The sequence below is a fragment of the Rhea americana genome, unplaced genomic scaffold (assembly GCF_003343005.1).
Source record: "Rhea americana isolate MKP2758 unplaced genomic scaffold, rheAme1 scaffold_94, whole genome shotgun sequence".
Taxonomy (NCBI): domain Eukaryota; kingdom Metazoa; phylum Chordata; class Aves; order Rheiformes; family Rheidae; genus Rhea; species Rhea americana.
This window is the reverse complement of record NW_028187133.1, coordinates 3,169,612-3,183,026: the sequence shown is the minus strand read 5'-3', so window position 1 is coordinate 3,183,026 and position 13,415 is coordinate 3,169,612. Positions and strand designations below refer to the sequence as shown.

General features: G+C 38.5%; 1 protein-coding gene across 1 annotated transcript in view; it reads left to right on the top strand.

Moving 5' to 3' along the window:
* LRRC1 (leucine rich repeat containing 1) overlaps positions 1 to 13,415 on the top strand; it is a 93,049-nt gene that overhangs the window by 38,542 nt on the left and 41,092 nt on the right. The window contains exons 5-10 of the mRNA XM_085324899.1: positions 826 to 882; positions 2,471 to 2,534; positions 3,308 to 3,382; positions 5,058 to 5,202; positions 7,676 to 7,794; positions 8,792 to 8,875. Coding sequence (XP_085181025.1) covers positions 826 to 882; positions 2,471 to 2,534; positions 3,308 to 3,382; positions 5,058 to 5,202; positions 7,676 to 7,794; positions 8,792 to 8,875 — 544 coding nt within the window. The remainder of the gene's footprint in view (positions 1 to 825; positions 883 to 2,470; positions 2,535 to 3,307; positions 3,383 to 5,057; positions 5,203 to 7,675; positions 7,795 to 8,791; positions 8,876 to 13,415) is intronic.

The following is a 13,415-nucleotide window of genomic DNA, read 5'->3' as shown; positions in this document are numbered from 1 at the left end:
TTTTTTCTGGGACTAACTACTGATCTGGTAATATATTATGTTTGCTTTGTTTGTAGTGAAAACAAACGTGTCAATTTTAGGTGGCCTTGCTAGGCTTTTTCTAAATTATACATGCAAAAATCATTTGTGGTTGAATTTAGTGGAATTTCTTTTTTTAATCTAGACTTTATTTAAGGCATAGGATACTGCCCCTTCCCCCACACACTCTAAGGCAGAACATACTATGTTGTAGAGAACTGCTTATTTGTAGACACCATATCTGATTTTTATTTTTCCCTGGGACGCTAGAGGATTAGAGCAGATTATAGTGTTGGGATAATGTCTGACTCCTTGTGTTCCACTTAGTCATAAATAAAACCCTGAAAAATCTGAATGTTGCTATGGTGATGTTAGTAAAAGCCTGGGATATGAAGTAAGTGAGCCGCTTAGAAGCATAATGTCACTTACAATAATGAGCATGCTGTAGGTATAAATGGTAGATGAGTTTAGCTGAYGCTCTGTAACTTTCGTAGCCTACATCAGATTGTGAAAGCAGATTAGTAAATTAAATTCATATGAATATGCTGTTTAGTAACTTGCAACTACTGAYCTTTGAACAAATGGAACTGTATATTTGTATTTTGTCTATTTACTTTCTAACTCTAATATTTTTCCACTATCACGGAGAAACAAGCATCATTTCATCATATGCTTCATTTCACAGAATAAAAAAAATTCAGTTCACAGTAATTCTACTTTAAGCTGTATAAACAATATTTTTTTTTCTTCTGAAAATATAGTATATAAAAGGCAAGATTATATGAAAATGTATTTTTTTTCTTTTAGTCTTTATAACCTGGCTTCGCTGGAGCTTAGAGAAAATTTGCTGACATATTTACCTGAGTAAGTGACATTTCATGTGTTTATTCATGTTAACACAACATATGTTCTTGTTCTTAAAATTTGCTAATGTCTGAAACTGAATGACAGCTGGAAAAAATATTCGCTGTGGATTGACAAAGAACATTTATGAGATACAGCTTTGTTTTAACAACAGCTAGTTACATCTGTGACTCATAATTAGCAACAGGAGTCTGCAGGCTGTGCAGATTGCTTTTGCTTGATATAACTATTCTGTGTAAAATACTTCATTACAAAACATTTCGTCCTCCACACACTCCACTAATGCATCATCAAGGGGAGTGGTAATTTGRATTGTTCTCACAGTGCAATTTCATRACTACAAAAATGGAGCAATAGAATCTCAGATTTCAACTCTGAATTGCTGCGTGGATGGCTGTAAAATTTAAAGAGCACTCATGTTAAGGACTGAGTAGCTAAAAGCTTTAAAAACTTGGATATCGAAGCTAAAAACTAGGCCTGCTGATGTCTGAAGTCCAGCTCCACCCTCAGTGCACTGAAGGGGRGAATCTAGCTTTCTCTCTACCCTCTGCGTTGTGGCAGAGGAGTCAGTAGTCTTTTGTAAGGTCAGTCAGATATCTTACAAACTGGAATCCTTTTTGCCTGCTAGGAAGAAGCCTATTTTTTGTCTAGAGAAGTAATTTCCTTCCTTTACTATCTGGCTGCTGCTTACAAGAGTTTTGGTGAACTCTATTCTGTTTGTTTGGATAACCTATCTAATAGATAGTGTCATAGATTTAATCTAGTCTAATCGGAATCGGTTCCCCAGAATTAGAATATGTTCCCCCGCTGGTTTTGGATGCCTTTACCTGTCTGTCTGCTCAGGACCTTTCTTGCAGCTGTTTATAGTTGTGAGCCCCAAGGAACCTTAAATGTCAGTGATCAGAAGATAGGAATTGCTAGCTAGATTTCTCTATGCAGTGTCAGAGCAAAGCTGCCATAAATGTTGATAATTCCATTGCTGCTTGAAAATTCTAACTGTCAGTAATGAAGCTGACAAGTCTCTGGTTTTTGTCCTATTGCAGCTTTGGGGAAGGTGAGCAAAAAACTCTCAAACAGGCTTGTTTTGAAGAATGAAGATGACCTCTGTTACCTGGTTATGTTCATTCTCAATCTAACTTGAAAGTCTTCAGAAATTGATAGTTTAGATTGAGGGGGGCAAATGAACTTACTGAGTCTTGGCTTATTTGTTTTGTATACCATTAAATCTGATCACAACATGGGATTTTTTTCTAGTTGTGTAACTGTCAGTCACCCCCCAAAATAAATCTAACCAGCTGTACTAAACTATTGTCCACACCAAAGACTGATAGTTAAAATCATGGGTAGTGATTTGATTCCTTATGCTGTGTTTTATGTTTCAAGGGCATACAGTTATACCAGCAAGCCAAATATTTCTTTCAACAGTGTATTAATGTAAATAGTCTATGACTAATAAAATAACTATCTGTTGAAAAGCTATTGTAATTTGAAATAYGAGTTTCAGTAAAATGAACTCATCATTCAAATACCTGGGGTTTCTGTTGGTTTAGTCTGATGTGGCTTTGTTTTAACTTATCTCATCTCACAGATCGCTTGCCCAGCTACAGCGACTAGAAGAACTTGATTTAGGAAACAATGAACTTTATCACTTGGTAAGAGAACATGCCACTTAATGTGTATTGGTCTTGTTTCATGGATGTTTTAACCTAAGTAGGTCATAAGATGGTCAAAGTTGAAGAAAGAAAAATGTCTGAAGTGTCTTTTATATGTACAGGTAAATGTTGGCATAAGTTGCTGTTGGTCTGTTGCCCATATCTACCTAGTCTTGTTCAGTACAATATTGAATTACCTGAGAAATTTCTGTAGCTGTTCTCTAGAACAGAGATCCACAGGTGGTCGTCTACTTTTTTTTCAAAAAAAAAAGGGAGGGGGGCAGGTGGCAGAGCACAAACTTTGTCCGCACTAGCTGTTTAAGTTAATACATGAACTTTTGTAGAAAACTGGAAGGGCTGAGCACAGGTAAGTGCTCTGCTATTTCCAGAGGTGAGGGAAATCTTCTGGGAACAGCGTGAGGTGGAGTGTTGAGGGCTTCAGTGTCTCAGGTTGTGGCAGATGGATCTGCCAGAAGGCACCTGCTGTCTCCCTTAAGTTAGTTCAGTTCAGTGTTGTATTTGCAGTAGTTGAGAGTGTGCATGCRATTTCTTACTGCATGTCAACTGATGTATGGTAACTTATTAAGCTACAGTAATTAATTTGTGTGATGGAGTTTACAGCTTATAGCCACCCTGCTGCATTAATTGTGGTACTTTTTTGAGTAGTGCTGAGAMTAAGGAATTGGTTTCCTTGGACTATAATTATGGGATGGCTGTTTGGTTTTCACTTGTAGCTCCTATGTTATCTAATACTGTTACTTTTTATGTTTTAGCCAGAAACAATTGGTGCACTTTTCAATCTTAAAGACCTCTGGTTGGATGGAAACCAATTAGCCGAAATACCTCAGGTAAAGATGAGCTATAATAATACTGTTTTGAAAATGCTTTTAAGAGAAAACCCTTTCCTTCATACTGAAAGGGAGACAGACAATTTAATACTCTTTTAATTACATTCCCTGATGTAGGTTTTGAATGTTTAATAATTTTTGCTTAATAAGTAGCTCTATAGGGGATTGTAAATGTTACTATGTGTTGTCAAGCATCTTTTAAAATTTTTGACAAAGGAATTGTTTGGTAGTAGACAAATTATTCAGTTCATGGGATGAAATATCCTGTTTTATTATCCTGGTCCGATGATCAGGGAACCTCTAATTTCTATCTAAGCTGCAGTTTTGACAGTGTTGAGGATGAATTGTTGTTGTATTCTATTCACAAACAGTTTTTGAGGTAAGTACTATGATAGAACTCTTTTCATAGATACAATTTTTGATCTATGCAGGCAAATACTCTCATCTAACAAAAGTCCTAAGATGAGAGGCCTTAGCATTTGAAGCCTACCCCACTCTAAATTCTGTTTCGTCAGAACATCACTGAAGTGTAGGAGGGCTTTCCCCATTTTTCCTTTAAAGTCAGATCAAAACCTGTTTTCCCCTTCCTTGTGCAGTCTGCTATTATTTACCATATTGAACCCACTGTCAACACTAACTTGGAAACTGGTTACAATTTAGCAGGCTTTGACTTTGTTGTTGTTGGCTAGGGCTAATAATTTTTCAAGTAGATGTAGTTAAACCCTGATAATCGTTCATAGAAGGTCAAATATGACTTTAGTGGTTGTTTTTATTGAAGCTGGCCATAATTATGGATTTTGCTTTAACTTCTAGGTTAAAGATTTTTCTTTATGGTGTATGTGTTTAATGAAAGATCTTCTTGAGAGGGAAGCATTTCCTAAGTAAAAGGACTTGTCTTGTGAGTTTGGATTCAGGTGTCACTATATGAAAATTCTGTGTATTTTAAAAATAAGGGATAGCCTCGTTTTCTCCACAGCCATTCTATCCTGAAGATGGTTTGGATATCTAAAATATGAGGTATTGTAGAAGGTGTATAAAGATGTATGTGTACCCAGGGAACAGGAGGGTGCTCTGATGGCTAATAGGCAGAAAGGTTTCTCAGTCAGACTCTTTAAACTAACAGGCAGATCACCACTGTGGAAAAGCAAGTAATATTGGTACTTGTAAAGATGGCAGTTTAACTTGGCAATTCTAATATGCTTGCTAGACTAGCACTCCTTATTCCTATTTCTACTTTTGTTGCAGCTGGGAGATAGGAAGATAAGAAATCCTTAGATGTTGTGATGTGTTGCTGTATCAGCCAGGAGAGACTAATCCTAAATTGCCTTGGGTTAGCTGGGAGGGGCAGACTTTAATTATGTGGAGGTTGATAATCTGTACTTCTGAAAAACAGCTTTGCAGTCTTCACTTGAGGAAAACTCCAGTTTTGGCAGGTGCTTTCCTGAATGTGCTTCSTGTACCTTGTCTGACTACTGAAGCAGAGTCTGAGTATTTAGAATAAGAAGTTACAATTGAGTCACTTGACATATCATGTAAAATGGAATTGCTTACTTTTTCAGAGTTTAGAGGTCACATAAAGGATTCTCTTCTTTATGGAATTTCACTGTGATAAAGCATGTTTCAAGTTACTTTGTTACATGTTTAGGTATGACTTATATTTTGTCTTGTATTGCAGGAAGTAGGACACCTGAAAAAYCTGCTTTGTCTGGATGTTTCTGAAAACAAATTGGAATGCCTTCCTGAAGAAATTAGTGGTCTGACATCTTTAACAGACTTGCTTGTTTCTCAGAATTTACTTCAGGTCTTACCTGATGGCATTGGTAAGTATAAAGGTGAATATTATCACACAGAGCCATTTAATCACTTATAAATTGAAGTTGTTTTGATGTCTTCTCCTCTTGTGTAAGAGATGAGCTCATCTCAGCTTTTTTTCTTAGTTTGAAATACATAGCTCTATTAATTTTGCATTTTAATTGTTTGTATAATGACTACCTCTTAATCCTGTTTTAGGCTTGTACTTGATATCTACACAAACAAAATACAAGTTAGTATGTCGCTACTGTGTCCAAGCCATTGTCATAACTTTTTAACATTATAAAATTCTGACCTGTAACACACTATAGGTCATGTTTGATAAAACTGATTGACAGAACCACTACAACAAAAGGCATCCTTTTTAGTGGGGAAATGTAATTACCTGAACAATATGATTAATCCTRTACTGAACTTGATGGAAAGCTGTTCCATCTTCATTATATAACTCTTCACCCTTGAGGTACCAAGCTCCAACCTTTCTGTATCTGACCCCTTAAAGCAGGTTTAATAATTGAGTAATGTTTTGTGAACTGTGATTAGTGTGCCTTTATACAGCCAGTATTTTTACCTATGCAATAGTTATGAAGGGGAGTCAAGGGAGTGTTACTTCTGTGCAACTCAGCAGCTGTTTTTCCCACTGCATACTGCAAGGGTATGCCTTCTACTTGCCAGGATTTTTCTCAAAAATAAAGATGTGGAGGAAGGAGGATCTCTAAATGTGGYTTACCTGGGAAAGTAGAAAAATGTTGTACAGAATGAATGTTCTCTCCCACCACATATGCCTTATGAGCCTATGGAAAGGTAAATAATTTTTGAGAAATTAAATCAGGGATATTCAGGTGAATGCTTGTCTAATCGCTGAATAGTGTGTGTTTGGTAAAGAGTTCTAGCAGTCCTTTCTGCTGAYGTGAGCTGGCCAGTACAGTTTTGTAGGTGCAAAATGTACCTCRTGAAAGGATATACACAAGTTATGGGAGGAGTTCGTCTTGTTCCTGAGAATTCTGTTAAATGAAGGTCCATTGTTGAAGGCGTCTGCAAAAGCCTAGGCCACTTCAGGCCAGGTCTAATTTTCACATGTATTTTTTAATATTTTTTTGGATGTAGTTTTGTTTTAGATGGACTTGCTGAGCCTCAATTTTTGGCCATTGCTGTCTTGCCTGCTGCTGCAGAAGAGAGTTTGACTTTGTCATCTCTGCCTCTTTCCTTCAAGATGTTGCAGGCTGCTCCTAGATGCCTCCTTAACTACCTCTGTGCCAGAATAAACAAGCCTCAGCTCACAGGTGCCCCTGGCCATCTTGGTAGCCTTGTACTGGATCCCCAGCAGCTCCTTGAACTGTGTCGGGGGCGGGGGCGGGACACAGACCAAGCATGATAGTGGAGGTTGGGCCTCACCCATGCTGAGTATATAGGATATAACATTTTCATCTGCTGGCCAAAACACTCCTCAGGCAGCCTAGCAGGCAGTTTATTTGTTGTGACAGCTCACTGTTGGTTCATCTCCAGCCTGGCCCCCACCATAACCTCCTTTTCTGCAGAGCTGTTGCATAGCCAATGACTTCCCAGCCTGTACAGACATTTTTTTTTTCTGCCCGGGTGTAGAGATTTGTGGTTCTCATTGCTGAACTTCATTCGGCTTCTGATTAGTTTGCTGTCTTTCAGTGTATCAGGGTGTTTCCTCATGGCTTAGCATCATCAGCAAATTTGATCTGCCCACATATTGCAGCTGTTCTGGACAGCCTGCTGGTGGACAGGGAGGAAACTTTTTGTCCTTAACCACTGGTGATGTCTCTTCAGTTCTCTGACTTGGATTTTGCTTGGATCAAATTTATTTTGCATTGGTCAGTAAAGATCTTTCTGGCTTAAAGAAGCAGAACAAGGTGGATTTTCTGCTCTGAGAAGTATTTTGGTCTTTCTGAGGAGAAAATCTTTGAAGAAGTTTGGTGTCTATTACAAAAAGTAGATTTGAGTTTCATGCCTGACTAACTAGGCAATCTATTAGGGCAAGGACACCTTGATCCTGTCTGGATTTGGCTGTTGTTTCAATGTAAACTTTCCTTACTATGTTTGAGCTGGCATAGGTGATCTTCTGAACCCTCCTTTACTTATAAATRTTGTATAAAGAAAAGATTTTCTTCTTGTTGGGTTTTGTATGTGTGTATAGGCCTTTGGGCAGGTATGTAGCTTTTAGTCTCTTGATTTTTACATGTGGCTCCGTTCATATTGCATTTTACTACAATTTAACTGAAATATTGAATATGATACTAATATTGAATATGAATTCAGTAGCCTGATAAACTTGCAAAGCGTAGTGCAAGCAGCAACTAAAGCAGTGTTTGATTTCTTTTTACTTGGAAAACATAAAAGATTTTCTTATACTAGAGAATTTCTAAAATTTCTTTAGCACAAAGATTTTCTTTAACTAAAAGCAGATATTTGAGAATACTGTAGAAGCCAATTGAGTATGTTCTTTCTGTGTAGGAAAATTGAAGAGACTGTCCATCTTGAAGGTTGATCAGAACAGACTTACTCAGCTAACAGACGCAATTGGAGACTGTGAAAGCCTTACTGAATTAGTTCTAACAGAAAACCAGCTGCTGGTAAGTATGGTCCTCACTCCTCCAATGGCTGGGGGTAGTTAGACCTATAGCTAAGTGCTATAAGTAGTAAGGCTACTCATCGTTGCTACAAGGCAGTAAGTTTCCTTTGATTGCACCTTATTTCTAATTGTTAAATGACTGCTGAAGATTGAATTAGGTGTAGTGATAATCTTCCTTTTCGAAGGCTTAAGCAATTACATATTCACTTTTGAATTTTTCATGATTGGTAAGGAAATTGGAGAGCCTGGAGTGCAGGTATCATTCACTTCATTGCCTTTTTAATGTGGAGTTTGTGTGGCATTGTGTTGTTGCCARTTCCTGCTGTGTATTACCTTGATCAGGCTTGTTGGAACTGGGTAGAAGGCYGATCAGCTCCAGAGCTGCTGCTGTACTGTCCCTTGCTCTGCTGATCTGCTTTAGACGGCATTTAATATGACATCTGGTCAGTTAAAATAAAATTTGAAACTTATTCCTCGTAGGCATTTCCTCCTATTATTTTAAAACTGTTTTCACATGACACTGACACTTGAAATGGAGAGTATATATTAAAAATTTAGCTTTGAGCATTTAGCTTCAGTTAGGCTGGCACTTAGTTAAGCCTGTTGCCTGTTTGATAGCCTGTTAGAAGGATACATCTCCAGACATCAATTCGTATCACCTAAATTAGAAGCTTGTCTCTCTCAATTAACTGTTTAGGRAGCCTCAAGTTAGATAGCATGGACGTTTTGCATACATGTTTCTCATAACAGCTGTTTTGCATCTATGATCTCAATGCAGAGAACTCATGAATGAATTTATTAGAATTTAAAATCTATGTGCATTTTTCTGCAAAACCTTGGAATTCCCTTTGAAGGCATGGTGATAACCAAAGATTGCTAAATTCCAGTTTCAAAACTGGATCAGTATCTTAATTTGTTTTTAAAGTGAGATAAGTCTGGTCCTTACTCCGTGAATTTGCAGTACTAATTTGTCTGTTGCTGTGTTTTGATTGGTATAGACATTGCCGAAGAGCATTGGCAAACTAAAGAAACTGAACAACTTAAATGCCGATAGAAACAAATTAACTTCTTTGCCCAAAGAGGTAAGTCTTTTGCAATTAACTGTTATGTGATTGTACAAACACAAAATTCTGATTTCAGATGTCTGCAAGACAGAGCAGGGAGCTTTGCTCTACTAGTATTCCTCTGAAAGAGATCACAACTGGAAACTTGTCTGCTTGATCTGAACAGCAGTTGTGGTGGTCTGGTAGCTTGGAAGTGCCAAATGGCTTTGAGCAAGGAGGTCTAAATATAATTTGCTTATAACTAGTGATTTCTGGTATGGATGTCAGGTCCAGCACTATTTGAAGACTAGAAGTTCTGTTCGTGTGAATGCGTATAAACATGGATATGCCTCTTTTGTAGGTAACACAGAAATATAACAATGAGCAGGGCTGAAATGCAGGTTTCAGATGCTGGAAAWTGATTTAACACTAATTTGACAGTCGTCTTAGTTTTGGAAATACTAGACTACTTTTAAACRTGAGGACTTAAAGTGACCAAAATCACTCATATTTCAAGTCTTACAGCTTTGATCACTGGAACTTCTTGTCCGTCCTAGCAGTATATGGACTGAAATAAGGCTAGAATTTATGATGTAAAATTAAATATAATGATGGTTGTAAGTATAGTGCAGTAATAAATTCTGGAAATAGATYGGTTTGGTATTGAGAAGAGGAAGTAATATACTGTCACAGAGGCATCAGAGAGTTACTTCTGTTTGTAATGCTACTTCTCTATAACTCCACCACCAGAGAGGTGGTGGAGTCTCCTTCTGTGGAGRTCTTCAAGGCCCGCCTGGATGCAACCCTATCTACCATGCTGTAGGCGACCCTGCTGAGCAGGGGGGTTGGACTAGATCTCCGGAGGTCCCTTCCAACCTTACCGATCCTATGATTCTATGATTTTATCCAGGTAATTCTTCCTTTTAATTATCCTATCTGTAGCTAACCTGTGACTCCTAGGTAGTAGCTTTTGTATACCATATTGTCATTTCTGAAATTTCAGGAGCAAAAGGGGTTGTCAGGTGGCAGCGAGTGGATGAGAAWTGAGAAGAAGTATCAAAGCTAACTAGTTAGTATCAAGGCTAACTAGTTAGCACACATTTCCCCTTCAACCTTCCTGCTTGTGGAGCTATGACAGCTTGAGGAAGAAGCAAAGTGGCTGAGAACCAGGAGATGGGGAGAACCTGGAGAGGGGAAAGGGGGGGGGCAAAAGGATAGGAAAAGAAAGGCCTCTGGAGAGGAGGGATTTGGAGGGGGAAGAGGATGCTGCTGTGGCACTCTGAGCTGTTACATATAATGACCAAACAGCAAAAACTCTGGCAGGACAGTTTGTTCTCCACAGAGGTGCTGCTGGTTCTGAACAGAAAATTGCTGAGGGCAGACCCTAACTGACTGTATAAATGCTAGCAAGAGATAGGATCCTATTGAATGGATGTTATGACAGTTTTGATCTTGTGCTCTTTTAGCAGAAATCTTTCCATGTCTTTATGAAGAACTTAGAATACACATGAAATATGTTAAATTATAATACTTATACTTGAGCCTGTATAATTTTGTACTTAGTCCACCTTTAAACAAAACTACTCTGAGTATGTTACAGCATGTGATGTTTTTACTGATACACTGTATTTCCAGATTCACCATTCATAGTTTATGTAGTGCTCTTATGAGGTACTTACTCTTAATTAGTGATATCCATGGTACCAGAAGGGGGGAAATCTCCCAAATAATTTTTGTGTATGTGAGGCGGGTTGAGGAAAGCTGGAATGCCCTCACTGTCAAACATCACAGAGAAAACAGTGTATYGTCAGTTTGTGTAAATAGAGTAGCTTACTAGCCCCTGTGGGAGAGCTTGTAAGAGATGTAAACTGGCTGCCCTTCTGGGGACTTGGAGATGGTGCATGAAGCCTTTCGCAATGGGGAAGGGGCGTGAGAGAGCAGTGTGGCTTGGAAGGAGCTGGGACAAGGGTGAGAGGAGGAGGCTTGGATTCAGAGGGAAGTAAAGTGACATTAATATGAARTGTGTGTGTGTGTCTCTTTGCAGGAATAATAGAATCAAGGGCTTGGTATAGAACAAAAGAAGTATTGATGCTGAAGAAGTAGTCAGGGACCTGGGACCAAGAGTTGGTGGCTGGGGGGGCGGGGGGGGAAGCACTGCTCAGTCAGTGAGGGAGCCAGGGGTGTCGAAGGGTGAAGTGAAGAACAAAAATGTGGGTAGAGGATAGATGAGTGCATGTAGGACTTTTGGCATGTGATACAGAAGGGAGGGACAGCCTTGCATAAGGAGGGGGATAAAGTAAGGGATGAGTGTKTGTTTGGGGAATGGAAATGATGAGGAAATGGAATATGATGTCTGAAATGAAGTGAGCTGGAGGGTTGTAGAAAGTCTATGAAACAAAGATGAGAGTGTGGGTCACAGGGAGTGTGACAGAGAAACAGAAATATGAAGACCTCCTTGGTATCTACTACTATAAAATAGACTTTTTTCTCCTGTAAAGGTCTCCACACTTGTATATCTTTCTTATTAAAGCAAACACTTTGAAATTGCATTTAACATAAGATTTCCCAAATGGTTCATTAAAATATATTTTTTTGCTCTGTGGAATTTGTTTTGCAATAATATATTTTTCCCTCAAAGTCTTTATATTGCCTTCTAAAAATGCAGAAATGCTAGTTTTGAATATAGAGAGAAATCTACAGTTCTCTGCTCATGTTTTGTCTATTTCTGGCACTGCATTTTCTTTGTGTAGCATTTTTCTTCAGAAGTGCAGATAATGGCAAAGGTACCAAGGATCAGTTTCCCTTTGGATAGCAGGGAGGAAGAATTTGGTGTCTTGGTGAAATATTCTATTTCCACTTTCCTTCTTGTTTGACTTTGGAAAAACGGCAACAACAAAAATATTGGTAGAAGAAAAACTGAAACATCACTCTTTTTCTGATTGTTGGGAGGTTCTGCTTGGTGTGAGAAAGCATTCCATCTTTAGCATTTATTTTCATCTCAAGCTGACTAATTAATATTTAAAGTCAGTCACGAGCTTCTGGCAACAGTTATTTTCAACACCACTGCCTGCTGTGTGTTGCTCAAGATACCTCTTGAAATAGCATGGGGAGGATTGGGGTCTCAGACACGGCAATCAGTATTAGCCGCTGTTCACAGAAGGAGATCAAAGAGGCGGAAAAAGTGTGTGCACTGCCAATATTCTTGCTTGATATTTTCCTTCCTCTCTCCTTCTTCCTACTTTCTCTCCTCCTTTCCCTGTCAAGCAGAACTGCAGGAAGAGCTATGTGATTGTGACCTTCATCCTATAAGAAGGGATGTGGGCTAAGCGTTTACTTCCTTCTCTACCTCAGGATTTTTGTTGGATGGGAAAAAGATGTAGAGTCTAGCAACATGATGTATAGGAAAAGTGGTACTCTATCCTAAAGAAAAGAATTTACCTGCTTGTGTATCCGTCTCTCCTTCCAGGCTACTGCTTGCAACACAGAGACCTGTTATAGATGTAATGGCAGAAACTATCTGTCTGTTCTAATATAGCCTGGTGAGATAACTTATGAGTTCTAGCTTTCTGGCYTTTTTTGTTTAGTTGTTGGGTTTTTTGGTTAGGTTTTTTTGTTGTTGGTTTACTAGGATTGGATTTGGGGTCAGCCTGTCAAATCATTACATTACATTACCAGGTGGTTTCTTTGCAGACCTGTAAAACCAGTCTCTACCTTCTGCTGTAAAATTTCTTGGCATTATTAAAGAACTTGAATGCAATACCTCTTCAGARTTTCCTAGTTCAAATGTTCTTCTGTATCTGGTTTCGGTATATAAGGTAAATCTGAAACAGCTGAGTGTCTGACAGACTTGAGTCACTGGCAGGTTTCTTCTTCAGTATCTCATCTTAGAGTTTGATCCCTCTCTAAATGAAGTGAATGGCGAAACAGATTTCAGCAAGAACCGAGTATGTCTAAACCTGTTCAGAGTTGCAAATATTTTCCCTTTAAACTTGAAAGACCTGCCTGGTGACTTTTAGTATTGAAATCCTACTCTGGCACTGGAGCTCTGGTGAAACTAGTGTGTTGATTTTGGCACTCATATAAATAACCTCCTTAGAATGTTTTCCAGTTCATGTGCTTTTGTTAATGAGTCTCTACAACTTGCAGAGATCTGGTAGTATGTCCTTCCTGGCTCTGATGTGTATTGTGCCTGAGAATATTACTACAGTAGGTGAAACTGTAGGTTTGTTCAGGCAATAACTGTGCTTTTTAACTATGTTTGTAAGACAAGCTTAGACCGCTGTTATTTCCTGTTATTTCTGACTTTARCTTCCTGTGTCCTGTCCCTTCCCTCATTTGTGTAAAAATGTGTCTTGGAAGAGAGAGGGAGGAAAAAAAAGTAAGAAAAAGATGCAGAAAAACTTGTTTTGAGTCAGGTAGAAGAAAAGCTGTGTTGCTGTGCTCCTTCCTTGCTATTCAGTAGAGGTAAAGGGATATTGAAGAGAATTGATAGAAACTAGCCCATTTAAAATTTAGTTAATTAGGCAGTTTCTTCCATCTCTAAATATATTCTGTCCTTTCAGTTAAAGGATTAAATGCA